Here is a 15218-nt window from a genome sequence, read left to right on the forward strand (position 1 = left end):
AGAACCAGTACTGTCAATTGTGTCAAAAATATATTAAATTATTTCTAAGTAACCTTCCAATCAATTTGGCCGAAATCCATTAAACAATGTCAACATTTCAAACACAATTATAATGCTTTTTGAAATATGATTACGAAACCAACGTTGGCGATTCAATTCAAAGACCAAACTCATATAAGTCTCTTTGATCAAACGGTTTGAAGATTATTTTTGAAAGTAGAGAAATAGTAAACGTCGGTAACCATATGGGACCAACTCCCACCCGTGCCAACATAATTGTCATCATTTTAACCTTAATCAACGACAATTACACACAAAGAATCAAAAGGGTGAGTGAGTTAACAGCAAAAATGAAATTTAATTAGAAAAACAGTAAAAAGGATAAAAGTTGTATTATGCGCACCATTTTACATGACTCACTAAAACAAAAGCATATTGATGATAATTCATCATTTTTTTTTTTTTTCGTGTGGCATAAGCTTGAGAAATTTGGATCTTTTTCCCAAACCTCGATCATTAATTTTCTTTTTACACTACTTCAGTTAATTTGGAAATATTGTATATCCTTTTTTTTATTGTCGTTATTTCTGATGTTGATCTTTTTGGTGACCAATTCTTTAAATTATTATTTTTATTATATAGATATACACACATTTCTCGAAAAAAAAAAGAGTTAACTTTAAGAAACATATTTAATTATCGAAGTCTAAATTATCTGCAACAAATATAATTACAATGGTAACGTTGAAAATTTTCAGGGCAAAAATAGCTTAGGCCATTTTAAAACAAAAATAATGTATACTATTAAAAGAGAAGCATTATTTACAAAGGCAAAATGAAACTTGAGAATATATGACAAAAAATGATCCTGAATATATTTCAAAACATACAATAAGAGAGAGACATTAAAGTAAATTTGATAATAAAAATGTGCGGATCCTATTGTGACCCGGATTGATTATGTTCGGATCATGTATTAATTATTCGGAGCTGTTTTTCATACTACCGTATCCAAACAAAATCGAAACAAGCATCTGCAATAAAATTCAAAAAAAGTAATTAGTTTTGTGTAAACAATTTAAGGAAACAATAATTTCGATATTAATGTACATATTTAATTTGGGCAATTAAATTCGAAATTGAATATATGTAAACATATTTAATTTGATTTTATATTTTTAGATATATCCGTAAACAATAAATTCTGATTTTGATGTTACCTAATATACAAAATCATTTAAATTTGATTATAGAAATGATTTAAATCTGGTTATATATTGTGAGATATCTGCGTAAACAATATTTATTATGAGATATCTGCGTAAATGTTTGTATATTAGGTGTGTGTATAAAAATATAATTTGGTTATATATTGTGAGATATCTGCGTAAACAATATTTATGATTTTATATTATGATTTCTTTTTTTAAAAATCTATATTTCAAAACTAAATGAACAAATCTAAAATAACTACCAAAATCTTTTTTGTTAGTATCCTAAAATATATTGTGTTAGAAAAGATATGTTAATCTTCATCTCTATATAAGACATGTCGAAGTCTTTAGTTTCGTTCATTCACAAAAAAAAAATCCTAGCATCAATATTTTACGTTTTAAATTTCTGACTTTTATTTTTCATTATCTTATAGTGTTTCAAATTTTTTGCTGGTCATAATGCTTTTATCCATTGCGGAGCAGGTATAGTGGACGAGTTTGACCCTTTTGACAACTATATATTGGTCATCCGGTTCATGAAGTTTAATTGCTTTTTTTGGTGTTCTTATTCGGTTTGATGGTTCACAATTTTAATAAAAATATAGCTGATCACTAATCCGGATCACACTCGATCCAGGTCCAATATCGTGTCAATCTATTATGTATAGTGAATCGATTATCACTTTAAGTATTAACAAATTTGATGTAACCAAACCATTAAAAGATTATGATATAAATGTTATACCAAATAAATAATTTGACAGTAAAAATCGTGGTTTTTTTAACTCTGAATTTATTATTGATTGCAAATTATGAGAACTATTAACATATGAATCTATCATGGACAATTCCTTCCTACCCTATTAGATTCACGACATGCACTCTTGCTCTCCTGCTTTTGATGGACACCTCCTTTCTCTATGCTCCTTAGTTGTATGTAGAATTACGGCGAACGACAATAATTGTGCATCACTGGAGATTGTCTGTAAATTTGTCTCCATTAATCTGCACAATTAATAAATTACATTATCTGGAGCTCAAACCCCAGACTCCTGGTGCATAAGCATTAATGAACCTTAGGCCAACCAAGTGGACCATGGGGCTTCCACGAAAAAATTGTGGTTTTTACATATATCTTTATTTTTTGAACTAAAATATACAATCATAAATGGAAAATTTATTATTAAAACCATAATTATGAGATGGAAAACATGACATATACAGGACATGACAGATTTTATGTCCTAAATTAGACATACCATCTTTCTCTTACTATTTTTTTTAATATAATTGTCTTTACTGATAACAAAAACAGATGTGATCATTCTTTTTGTTTAAACCGAATTAAAAATAAATCAAATACTAAACTGATACAAAACTGAGTTTAGATTATGAATACTAATAATATTTTTTAAAAATACGTTTACAAACATAATCCGCATGTACGTAATAAATTATAAATGTGTTAGTAAATTTAGTTTTTAAAATCAACCACGCACGTATGTGCGGGTCCTAATCTAGTACATTAGTAAAACACAAACCATATGTGGATTAGTTGATTAACATTATAGGTTTTACTAATCCACATATAAATCAATTAATGTATTACAAATATATTTGTGGATTAGTAAAACCAATAATGTGGATTAGTTGATTTATATAACGCCATCAATCCAATGTTATGACGTTAAGTCGTACTATTGCAGTATTTTTGGTGAGATTTTATCGACTTGTAAGGTTAAAGTTATGTCCGATATATATTTTGGATCGTTAAGTCGTCCAAAAAAGTGGTGTCGTATGTAGCAAAGCTTTTACTTTTCTAAAGAGAAAGAAATGATTATGATCCCAATTAGAAACCCTAACGTAGGGACAAAGAGGGGGAGACACTGATTAGCTATTATAACCCTAATTAAAAGACAGCCCGACATTAATTATTTAATAATCAAAGTTTGCACGGATAGATATAGTTTTCAATGTGATAATGATATTTGGCTTGTTGTTAAGGGAACAAGAGATAATAATGATGTCGGTAATAGTTGGTTAGTCTGATAACCTAAGTCCTAACGACAAATTTCTCTATTTACACTTTGCTTTACTTTACGATTTTGAAACCAATATGTTGGCAATTTGTCTTCACTTCTGTGGTTGTACAGTTGTATTAGTCGAGATAAAGAACGAAATGTTCAACTTTTTCTTAGTTATTACTATTAACTTAATTCGATATATGTTCGTTGCAAACAAAAGTAAGATCGATGTTAGGAAAATTCACTACTAATAAATAAGTGATCGGATAGAAGCAACTCAATATTTGTTTTGTGAATAGGTTTCAGGACATATGGTAGTTTTTCATTCAAAATAATATTAAAATAAATAATTTTGAGGAAATTTGTTTATAATTCAAAATATACTTATTGAATGTCAATAAATAAGTATGTGTGTGTGCATAATATTTTCCACTACGAAAAAAATTGTCTAAGCAAACTTACAACATATTGATAGACAAATATTTGTATTCTAATTACCCAAAAAGAAAGTGAATATATAGGTCGTTGCTAGGGCTGGGCATTCGGGTAACCCATTCGAGTTTAGGTATTACCCATTCGGGTTCGGGTAAACGGGTTTAGAAAAATAGAATCCATTGGGTATTTTTAGATATATGGGTTCGGTTCGGTTTGGATACTATCGGGTTCGGGTCGATTTGGGTTACAAATTTTAGAACCCGATTAGTACCCGAACTACCGGGTACCCAAAAAAATATAATTAAATTTAAATAAATTTAGTTAAATTTTGACTTACATAACTAAATATTTTAGATATTTTGATTATTTTTGATATTTAGGTATAAAACTAAATGAAATATTCAAAATTAGAATCATAATTTTGGGGTAATTGCATTATATTAATGATAAATATTATAAATATGTTTATATGTTCGGGTTTAATGGGTATCCAAACGGGTACCGGGTATTATCCGACCCTAACACGAACCCACAGGTATTAGAAAATAGAACCCAATAGGGTTTTATAGGCAAACCCGTACCCAACTCCGAACCCGGTTTTTTGGGTCAGGTTCCGGATTGGGTATTCGGGTACAGTTTTTATGCCGAGGCTTAGTCGTTCTAATGGAAAAAAAAACTCATAATTAAGTACAAAAAAAACCATAATGAAAATAAACAAATGTAGAAAGAGTGGCGTAAATCACGTGAGAACGATTTCCCAATAAAATCAGGCAGCAAGCCTTTTAGAGATTATATATCTTTTTTTGTTTCCTATTAACCCAACCCAACGTTGAGTTTCCTATGAGATCAGAGAAAGAAAAAAAAAAGTCAGATCACATATAAGTTGCAGAAACGTAGATGGGAGATAAAAATAAAACAAAATTGAACAAAGCTTGTGAATATAGTAGTGTTGATGGCGTTTGTGAAGAAATTAAACATTACTATATTCACAGCTAGAGATCATTTTCAATTTCAATCTTGGATTAAACAAAAGATTCAATCTTCGGATTAAACAAATCTATATAAAAAATTGCGACCCAAATTATACTATAGCAGAGAGAGGTTCCTTCTTCGATTTTGGATTAAACAAAGCTATAAAATTCTTTGCAACCCAAATTATACTAAACTAGTATAAATCCCCAAAACGGAGGATTTAGAAAATATAAGAATCGAAGGATTGTACAGAGGACCGGAAAACGCAGGAGAAGTTGATTTTGAAAGAGAGAAAGAGAAGAAACTTCAGGTTTACTGGTGGAGAAGGTGGATGGTCATCGGCGGTGATTAGAATTGTCGGATCAATCGAGAAGTTTATCTCTGTTGTGTTGTATTGACTGTTTTTTTTAATATGAAATCCTTTAAAAATCTACCTAAGAAGGTATGATTTGTTACTCATATTTTTCAACTGAAAAAACAAACAAAAGTCTTGTAGAATCATTCAAAGTAGCATTTTTAAAAAAGTTGTGATATTTTGAATAACAGTAGATTTAAAGTAAGTTTTGTAAATTATTGATTAAAAAACAAGAGATTGTAAATGATTTTAAATGATTTTACATAGATTCCAAATTGAATAACATAGGATTTTAGAATTTTTTTAAAAATCATCAGTTGAATAACAAGTTATTTTAAAATACTCTAAAATCTTCTAAAAAACAAGTTTAATACCCCTCTTTGATTATTACTATTGATTGCAAAGATCAAAGTTTGACAATCACCTTCAAAGATGATGTTTGTGTATCCGCTATTCCACGATTGTTGCATAGCATAGATTAGGCTCTGGCATTCAGCTTCAATAGCAGACTTCACTACATTACCCATTGCTTGACCCGCTTCTTGAAATGACCTTGATCTTTACGGACTAACCGTGTTAATGTGGATCGTCTTTCTCCATTGATGAAGTTGCCATCATAATTGCATTTAACCCACCTAGAGGGTGGTTTTTGTCAATTGTGACTTTCTATTCTGGAACTCATGGTGTTAGTTGGTAGTTGATGAGAATATTATGTGCTTGATATCACAACCGCAAGCCATTCATATGTTTCTTGTTTTGCTTCTCTTAAATCCCTTTGCCAACTATGATTTAGTTTCTCGAAGGTGAACTTGTTGCGACTTGTCCAGATCTTCTATAATATCCATAATGGTAGTAGAGATAGCCTATCATAGTTCTTTCTGTGTTTGTGAAATTTCAGAATCGCTTTTATTTTGGATTCAAAAGTCTCACTTTGATTTAAGAGACATCTGATAGGGATGGTGGATCCTCGCTAAATCTGCAATGCATGAGGACAAGTGAAGAATAGATGTTCAATTGTTTCTACCTCAGAGACACACCGTTTGAAGAAAGCATTTGTAGAAATATGACATCGCTCCAGCTCGGCTCCTGTAGCCAGTGCTCTTGACAATAACCGCTATAGAAAATGCTTAAATTTTGGAGGGATTTTTGTTTTCCAGATATCGTTTTTTATTTGTTGATCTCCATATGGGGGTATGGCTTGGAATTCTTGATCTGGGTGGTGAGTTGTAACCCAGTAGCCTGATTTGACTAAGTAGATACCATTTTCTGTATAATGCCAACCAAGATAGTATGTTTCTGCCAAATTCTGAGCTTGATTGATAGAATGTGGGTGACATCATCTGGGTGGACTCTCTCCCTTATAAACCTCTCATTCCAGCCCGTTTTTTTTTTGGTAGAAAGAAGCTATCCACAGTGGGAATATCTAGTTGATCTTCAAATGCTTTTCGAGGGGGTCGAGGGGGGTGTATAGGGAGCCAAGGATCTGTCCAAGTTTGTATGCATCGGCCATCCCCTACTATAATACGCAAGCCTTTTTTTAAGAGGTCCCAACCAACAAGAATTGATTGCCAGCCAAATGAAGGTTGTGTTCCCCTAGAAGCATCGAGGATGTTAGATCCAGAAAAATATCTTCCCCTAAGGGTACGAGATAGAAGGCTATTTGGATTTTGAAGGATTTACCATGCTTGTTTGGCTAGTAATGCTTCATTAAATTGTTCTATGTCTCTAAAGCCAAATCCACCCTCTTTCTTCATATACTTCATTTGGTCCCATGCTACCTAGTGGACTGCATTGCCATTTTGTTGAGAATTCCACCAGTAGTTTGCAATAATCCTTTCTATATCCTCACAGATTCTTGTTGGTAACTTGAAGCAGTTCATTGTATAGACAGGCATTGTCAGAAGTATTGCTTTCAATAAAATCTCTTTCCCACCTTGAGACAGGAACTTGTTGTTCCAGTCTTTTAGATATTATTATTACTAGGTGATTACCAGCGCTACGCTGCGAGTTTTCTTTTCTTTAATTTTTGTTCCTTTTATCATTTTAAATGTCATGTTTTGATGATTTGATCATTGTAATATCAAGTTTTCTTATCATTCACTAATGCAATTGAAATCAACGCATGAACAACTACTCTTTACATTGAAGTATTTTTCTAGCTAGTAACCTTTTCAACAATATCACTCACACAAAAGTTACATCATAAGATTCGTTTATGATCTTGTTTCGCTGGAAAAGAGAGAAACTTTGTTATATCTTATAGAGACAGAAACCTTTAATAATACAAAACTCACGAACAAAGCAATTTGGCACACAATTAGCTTACTTAGCAATGTTGATTTTATCTGATTTTTTTTTAAATGTCACTGCATCAATCTTGAGTGAGCCCAACCCTTCTCCTTCATCACAACATCTTTATATAAGATGAAAAAGTTCAACTTTAGTTAATAATGATTTTTACAATTAAATATAGACAATGATGAATGAATCATCAACTTTTGGAGTGGAATATGAAAAGAGGCTATATGTTTTAAAGTTAACATTAACTAGGTAATAACCCGACTATATGCGGGATAAATCGACTCAAATAAAATAATTATTTGGAATTTAAGATGTCATAATAATAATTTTGTACACATAATTTTTTTATTTTATTCAAATTTACATTTAATTATTTTGTGTAAAAATATATTTCACCCGTGAAATGTGGAATATAATGTTAATTATTTATGATAATTGTGATAATGTTATTTATTTTTAAGATTATTGTAATAATTAAATTTTAATATATATTCCCTTTGTTTCATAAAGAGTGTCATTTTAGAATTTGATTTTTGTTTCACAAAGAGTGTCATTTTACATTTCCAATGCACTATTTTATTTTTTCAATGCATCTTTTTCATTAGATTTTCTAGTTTTACCTTTAATCTATGATTAAATTAATCCATTAAACATTTATTAAATAAGGGCATATATGTATTTTTTTAATATTTTCTGAATTTGTGTGAAATGTGTCAAAATGACACTTATTGTGAAACAGAGGGAGTACTTGAATAGTCATCAAATTTTTTAAAATCGGAGAATAAGTTTTGTATTTCAGAAAGTTAAATAGATGAATAAGTTTTTTAATAGTTTATGAAATGTAATTTACTTTAAATCATTAAATATGTTATGAAAATGATAATTAAATTATTAACTATATATATATATATATATATATATATTTTAATAGTTGATGAAGTCTTTCATTTTAAAAAACTAATAGAAAGAAACATTACCTTATATATTCTAATGACACATTTATGTAAATAATAATGAAATAAAAATTTCCTTATATATTTTAATGGCACATTTAAATATTTAATAACTCAAAAGACTTATTTTTTTAAATATGTTTATCTTGAGATGCTTAATTGTAATTAAATTTCTAAATCGCTTTGGCGATGACACATCAACATTTTCAACAAAATGCTTCTCTATTAATATATAGAGGATGAACATATGGCAGATGCTTAAATGATGAGATGATGATGTGACAGTCATATAGAGAGAGTTAGCCTACTTTCATATATATTATTTACCCTTTTTCTTTCTCCTTTTCTATGGCTTCCATAAAAATTAAAAATGCATGGTTAATGAATAATGATTTGTAATTCCATAACAAATAGGGATTATTTTTTACAAAATTATTGGATTTGTAAATCTTTGTGATGGCTTCCAAATTAGTTTTTTTTTAATTAACTATAAGATAGGTAAACTGTATATAAGACATATGCGAAAGCATATTCAAACTTAAGAAAATATTAGTTTCATACAAAATATTAGTTTTTTTTTCATGTCCGAATATTACAGAGAAAATAAATAAATATACTAAGTTTCCTCTGGCCACAAACCCCTAGAAATATCATACCACGTAATAGAATTATAAGCGCTATTTTTTAGTTTGTCACGACAACGGTTGAGATGTACCAAATGAACGTGGAAACCGGCTTTTGTAAGAGCAACAATATCCGAGCTTAGACGAAGATCCCCTTGGATTACAAAGAGTGGGGCAGGGGGAGACCGGGTTATGGCACAGTTGTAAAGGTCTTCAGATTTCAGATATCCTCACATTGTGGTAATCCCTCACACTGCTGATAACTCTACCTTTTTTATTTTTTGATGGGGCTAGTTTTTTAAGGCGCAAGAGTGTAATATTTTTAGCTCTTTCAGTTTTCTCAATTTCTTTTGCAATTTGAGGTCGGAGATTATCTGAAAGCTACACGTATGCGTTGATCTCGTAAACCCAATAACCTCCTCCCAACAATGAGCTTTGGATATTCTTGAAAAAGTTTTTAGGTTTAACCTTTAATGGGAACCTAACAGTCACAACATGCCAAATTAGCATAGCATGAGTAGAGTAGTTCCAAATTAGTAGAGTATAGTAGTTTGATAAATCATTATATTTTTTAACAGAAGTTTCAGATATTATGAAAACGTAAAATTAAACATAGACATAAATAACAAAACGAATTAGTGATGGTTTTGTTTATTTTTTTTTTTCTCAAAATTATTGGATTTATAAATTTCGCAATGGTGTGTACATTAATTTGACAAAAAAAAAAAGATTTAGTAGTTGTGACTTATGAGTGTCTAATATTAAGGAGACAAAAAATGGTGGGGGTGAAAAGAAGCTTTTGCAAATAATAATAAATCATTTGTATCTCCCGGACTAAGCATGCAAATATGAGTTTCTCTTTTGTTGTTGTGTTAAAGGCACTTAACTCTTAAAACATTAAAATTCCACCCTCTCTTTAACGTACAATCAACAGTAGCCCCCTATATTTTTTTAATGCCTAATCAAGGACGTCGATTATACTACCATTATAAGTGATATAAAAAAGAAAGATGATTAAAAGTAATTACGATGGAACTTAAGTGACAGAATCAGATCTCATCAATCTTGCAAGTTGTATATAATTTTAGAGTGTACAAATTGGTTGTTCGATGTAGACAAAATCTTTGATAATGATCTATCAAAAAAAGTTTGGTGGATAGATATGATTTCGACTATATATAGTTGGTAGCTACTTGAACACACGACTAAGCTAGTTTGTACAAATCCTAACCCTTGTTATTTGTTTTAAGTTTTTATGAAGCATTAAAATATGAAATTTGAGTGTCTTTTTGGAGTATTTTCTCTAAAATAATTATCATATTGTTTTATGTACAATCCATCAAAATTGAATATATATATTTTTTTGTAGAATGTCAAAAAACAAATTGGAAAAATACGGTATGTAGGTGTTGTGGGGTCACACAAATCAGAAAGAGTTTTTGATGCTAACTTTCAAAGTTGCTTGAAGGTACCAACCACACTGTGAGACAGACTCCTCTCTCTAGTCTTTAGCTCTTTGGACCATTCTATTCTATTGTTCCTACTAGTCTGTCTCTTTCTCTTCCCTTAACAACAACAAATTTTATTTTTCTTCACTATTCTTTAATTACCAAAAATAGTACACAAATCATAACAAAAAGGCTTCAAATTTTGGCCCAACCTGAAATAAGACCTTTTCTTTTAGTTTTTTGAATTTTTTTTGTTGGCGTTTTTGTGTTTTTGTTTGTAATGGACAAGTAACCTTGAATAGGTTAAACGAATATTCTTGTGTATATCACAGGGTTATACAAAATGTTCAGTTGGATACTCATGTTCATATCCGTTGTAATCATAATATAATCTCTCTCCTTTGGATATGTCTCTGTTAGCTACAAGTAGAACCCTAGCTTCTCCGTTGATGTTGAACCTCACACACTTCAGGTTCTGCTTCTTCCTCCCTTCTCTGCAATATTCACAAAATGTTCAAAAGCACACAAATGAGTACAAGCAATACTAGAATGTAACCAAATTAGAAGAGGAGAGATACTCACGGTGAGTGATTGTTGATGCCGCTGATGAACCGTGCGATGTTACTACATTTGTAAGGGCAAATAACGAGGCATTGAGTAGGATCAGAGGCATGAAGTAGAGTCATCATGCTGTCACCATCATAGTCATCTTCTCTGTTGCTCAGATAATCAACATCTCCAACGTACTCTGTGATTATGGTCCAGTCTTTCATAAACCTGTCTGCTTCTACCGCAAACCTGCTCAGGTTTTTAAAATATCAGACTTCAATACAATTCTAGATTGATAAATGCATTTCTTCTCCTGTCATACTCTCTATTTGGTTATAAAGGTAAAGAGGAAGATCATAAGAAGGTTACGTACCCTTCATAAGGATCAAAGACGACCATAAGAGGCGGGCATTCACCACGGTCCATCATATGCTTGCACAAGGCTAAGGTCTCTACACCATCTTTAGATAGAACCTGTAAGAAATTTGAATACAAACTTAACTTTTTCTGTTGATACTAAACCCAAATGAATACTTTCAAGAAGACTAAGAATCACCACTAAAACGGATGTGACTGAAGAACCATCACAAAAGATATATACCTGCATGCCTCCTTTCTCAAAAGCAGCTTGGTTTGAAGATCTCGGAGCCTTGCCAGATACATAAGTAAGCTCATTGCTGAACTTGGTGTTGGAAGCTCTCAACGCAGTAGCGAGAGACGCCATTTGCTCGAGCCTCCTTTGAGAATCATTAGTAGGAATGTAAGGAAGAAGCTTTCTCTTCTTCTTTGACATCACCAAGCTAGTCTTTTTCCGTTTCTTCCCAACACTATCTACAAACATTTCCGCTCTTCAGATTAAATACATCCTTAACACAACACAACACATTTGTGGATTTTGACTTAATAATTTACATACCTGAAGAAGTTGAGGATTGAGATGAATCTGGAGACCGCTTAATCCGGAAAAAATCAATAATTTTAGTCTGAACAAGAGGGAATGCTGCAAATTACAAAACTTTTCGTTAATTTATTATCTAAAAGAATTGAAATTTTATAGAATTCAGATATGTAATGATTGAATCAAAATGTGATTCAGATAACCTAAAACAGTTTCAAGTGATTTATAAGTTCAAATGTAAATCAAATTCGCAGTATCAAATCAAAGATAGAGATCAAGAAACCCAGAAAAATTCAAATCTACAGCTCAAGAATGACATAGGCGAATCAAAAGGAGGAAGCTTTGAGAGTAGAGAGAAGAAATATGGGCTTTAGCGAAAGAAGCTTACATTTGGGGATCTGGTGTTTGGAACAAGAAGGGCAGAACCAGGAGCCTTTGGGAACTGAAACGAGGATTGGTCTGAGACAAAAGAGATGAAACCCTTTATCGCATTTGTCGCAAAGAAGAAGCTTCGCAGGTTGTTTCCCGGAGTTGCATTCTTGGCAGACCGTATCCCAATCTGAATTTGAATCTGAATCTGAATCATCCGCCTGCGGAGGTTCGGATCTAGGGTTTGACGCCTGGGTTCTTCTTCTCCTTACTGCCACCATTGTTACGCTTTTTTAGGATTTACCAGAGAAAGACTAAGAGAGAGAGAGAGAGATTATAAACGTGAGATATGAGAGAGGTGAGTTGAAGAGTTGGCGCTCTGATTTCACCGGTCTTTCGCGGGGGAATTTTTGATTTGGCGCCGCTGTTCCGGTTTACTTGATTTTACAGTTCGGTTTTAGTTTGGTTTTCTATAACCCGGTTTTATGGAATCAGGACTCGTTTTTGCCTTTTTGGTCATCTTTATAGCATTCCCATCTTTCGGTTATACCGATGGTATGTCTTTTTTTTCTTTTTCTTTGATAGAACAACCCAATCGATTTTTCTTTTGGTGAGTCTCTTTTTTTACTACTCTCACAAAATTTGATTCCTTTATTCTCAGATTCTGATTTTCCCATTCAAAGATTCGACCCTTTTTTTTTTTTTTGTTCTGATTCAATTGAAACAAATCTGATTATGTTGAGGTTGTTGTGTTCATAGGTACGTGAAGAGAATCTATGGTTATCTTGTGACCGTGAAGATCAAAGGGCTTTTACTAACGCGTATGGATTCCACATATGCTGGTGATTTCATCGTTTGTTTTATCAGTGTGGTTCAGATCTTGGAGCTTCTGGGTGGCCAAAGGACGCTGTATCGGCTTACCATGCCACTACTAATTCATGCTATGGTGATTTCGTTCAACCAGACCAGGTGACCAATCATAGCATTGAGAAAAACTTCACATAAGGGAGGGGGCTAAAGATTCGAGCTCGACAGCCTCAGAACCGTTCGAGTACAAGATTGATAAAACCAGGGCATTGCTCCTAGAAGAATCTGTCTGCAGGTGCATTCTAGCTCTGTACCTCCTGATGATAAGAATCAAATTGAAGTAAAACACCGGGAAGAGGTGAATGAAGGACTCACTGATATTCCTGAGGTATGAGAGAGTAGTAATTCCAAAAGTTGAGGCATACATACATAAACATAAAGGATGCATTTTTTTATAAATAAGTCGTTATGTGATGTGCAGGACAAACAAGTTGTAGCTAAAGACTCAGAGAAGAGTGATTCTTTGGTGAAACCTCAAATAAAGCTCAGGACGCGGGGAACTATAGGGCAAGTGAAAGCAGACAGAGTTGTAGAGGACGAGGTAAGAAGAAGAGAACTTGTTTTAGACATTAATGAATGAAGAGCATATACAGTAGTTAGCTTTAGTAGAATTATAGAATTTAGAAAAAGGAATGAGTAGAGCATGTTAGCCAAGAGTTCTTGTGAAGCTAGTAAATGATAAAACAAAACTTGAGTAGAAACGCTTAATGGTCTTTAGTATTGTTCCATAGTGTTTAATAGGTTGTGTGATTTTTTATCTAGATGGTCAGATCCCTCTTGCTTAATGCGGAGAGCTGATTTTGTGTTATCTCTTAATCCCTCCTGAATTTTCTGAATTTGTTGTGTTACTGAGTGTGAATTTGTTGTCGTGTTTCGTTTTTCAGTTGTGCAGAAATTGTATGTGTTTGAAAGGTTTAAGCTAAGTATAAGGTTTGCCCTATATTGATACTAATCACTGTGTTGGTGGTTTAATCTCTTCTCTTTGCTGTGAAAACTTTTTATCTCTTTTGTTTGGCCATGAATAGAGCTTTGGAAAATTTTGTTAACTAACTTGTCGGATGCTATTCTCTGTTTTGTAGCTATGTCGAAGCTAACAAAGGTAATGTGCTGGAAATTGATGACAATTAAGAAAGATGAACTGAATGAAGTTGGTGCTGCCATTTACCAGAAGCCAATGTCGAATAAATGCTACAATGAAAGATCTCAAAATGAGCCACCTCTCTGCAAAGACTCTGATGATCAAAATGCCGCCTGGTAGTTTATCTATTTCCCTTCTTATATCAATTGACATCTGATTATGCAATGCATTTCTTGATGCTAACATACTTGTTTGACGCAAGAATGTTCCACCTGAGGCATGTATGCACAAGGTAACAGAAGATTCATCAAAACGCGGAGTAGTTTGGCCTGAAAGTTGGCCTAAAAGAGTGGAGACTGTTCCTCAGTGGTTAGATTCTCATAAAGGTGTATATGGAAAACCTGCACAAGAGGATTTCACAGCAGACCATGAACGCTGGAAGACTATTGTTTCAAAGTCATACCTCAACGGTATGGGAATTGACTAGTCTTATGTGAGAAATGTAATGGACGTGAGAGCTGTGTATGGAGGGTAAGCAAAAGCTTATGCAATCTTAAAACACATATTTAATTAAAAAAATTAGACACCCAAGGATGACTAATGGGAGGACAAAAAATAAAAACAAAGGTTTAAAGATCTAAACATAAATTACTATTATTTTCATATTATTAAAAGATACAGATACTCATTTGAGGTTGTGCGATGGCCATGCTCTTATAGGGTCCGTTCAAATATTAAGGATTATAGATTTTAGTTATTAAAAGATGTCACAAATAGAGCCAATTATCCAATTTTAGTTTTTTTTTTGGTTAATAAAGAAGAATATAGTATAATTCTAAACATTTTATTATATATAATTAAGTAGAGAGTATTCTCAAAACACTACACCAGAACATGCCATGTGTCAGAGCTTGACATTTGTACAATTGGTTTCCATTATTCTCTTTTAAATTCAAATACATCATTATCCAATTTAATACATCACTATCCATTTTAATATATATAATTATATAAACTTATCCTATACACTTTTTTTTAATTAAATTTTTTTTTAAATTCAAATACATCATTATCCATTTCAATACATATCTTATTATATAAAATTTGATATCAAAGTTACTCATTAAGAAGA

At 32.1% G+C, this 15218-nt stretch overlaps 1 protein-coding gene and 1 long non-coding RNA gene across 4 annotated transcripts; one reads left to right on the forward strand and one right to left on the reverse strand.

Moving 5' to 3' along the window:
- Positions 10484 to 12470, reverse strand: LOC104736453 (histone-lysine N-methyltransferase ATXR6-like). Its single transcript, XM_010456437.2, has 6 exons — positions 12161 to 12470; positions 11791 to 11874; positions 11476 to 11705; positions 11248 to 11348; positions 10908 to 11123; positions 10484 to 10819 (listed from the first exon to the last, which is right to left on the reverse strand). Exons 1-6 carry the CDS (start codon positions 12420 to 12422, stop codon positions 10660 to 10662), a joined length of 1053 nt encoding a protein of 350 aa, XP_010454739.1. The 5' UTR covers positions 12423 to 12470; the 3' UTR covers positions 10484 to 10659.
- On the forward strand, positions 12679 to 14701 carry LOC104736455. 3 transcript variants are annotated; one of them, XR_759578.2, is made up of 5 exons: positions 12679 to 12751; positions 12901 to 13336; positions 13430 to 13549; positions 14088 to 14262; positions 14349 to 14701. It is a non-coding gene; the product is annotated as an uncharacterized LOC104736455 (long non-coding RNA). The 3 variants fall into 3 exon arrangements; XR_002034807.1 differs by lacking the exon at positions 12679 to 12751 and adding an exon at positions 13893 to 13938 and having other exon boundaries at positions 12770 to 13336; XR_002034806.1 differs by lacking the exon at positions 12679 to 12751 and having other exon boundaries at positions 12773 to 13336; positions 14349 to 14700.

Source organism: Camelina sativa, chromosome 13 (genome assembly GCF_000633955.1).
Source record: "Camelina sativa cultivar DH55 chromosome 13, Cs, whole genome shotgun sequence".
NCBI classification, from domain to species: Eukaryota; Viridiplantae; Streptophyta; class Magnoliopsida; order Brassicales; family Brassicaceae; genus Camelina; species Camelina sativa.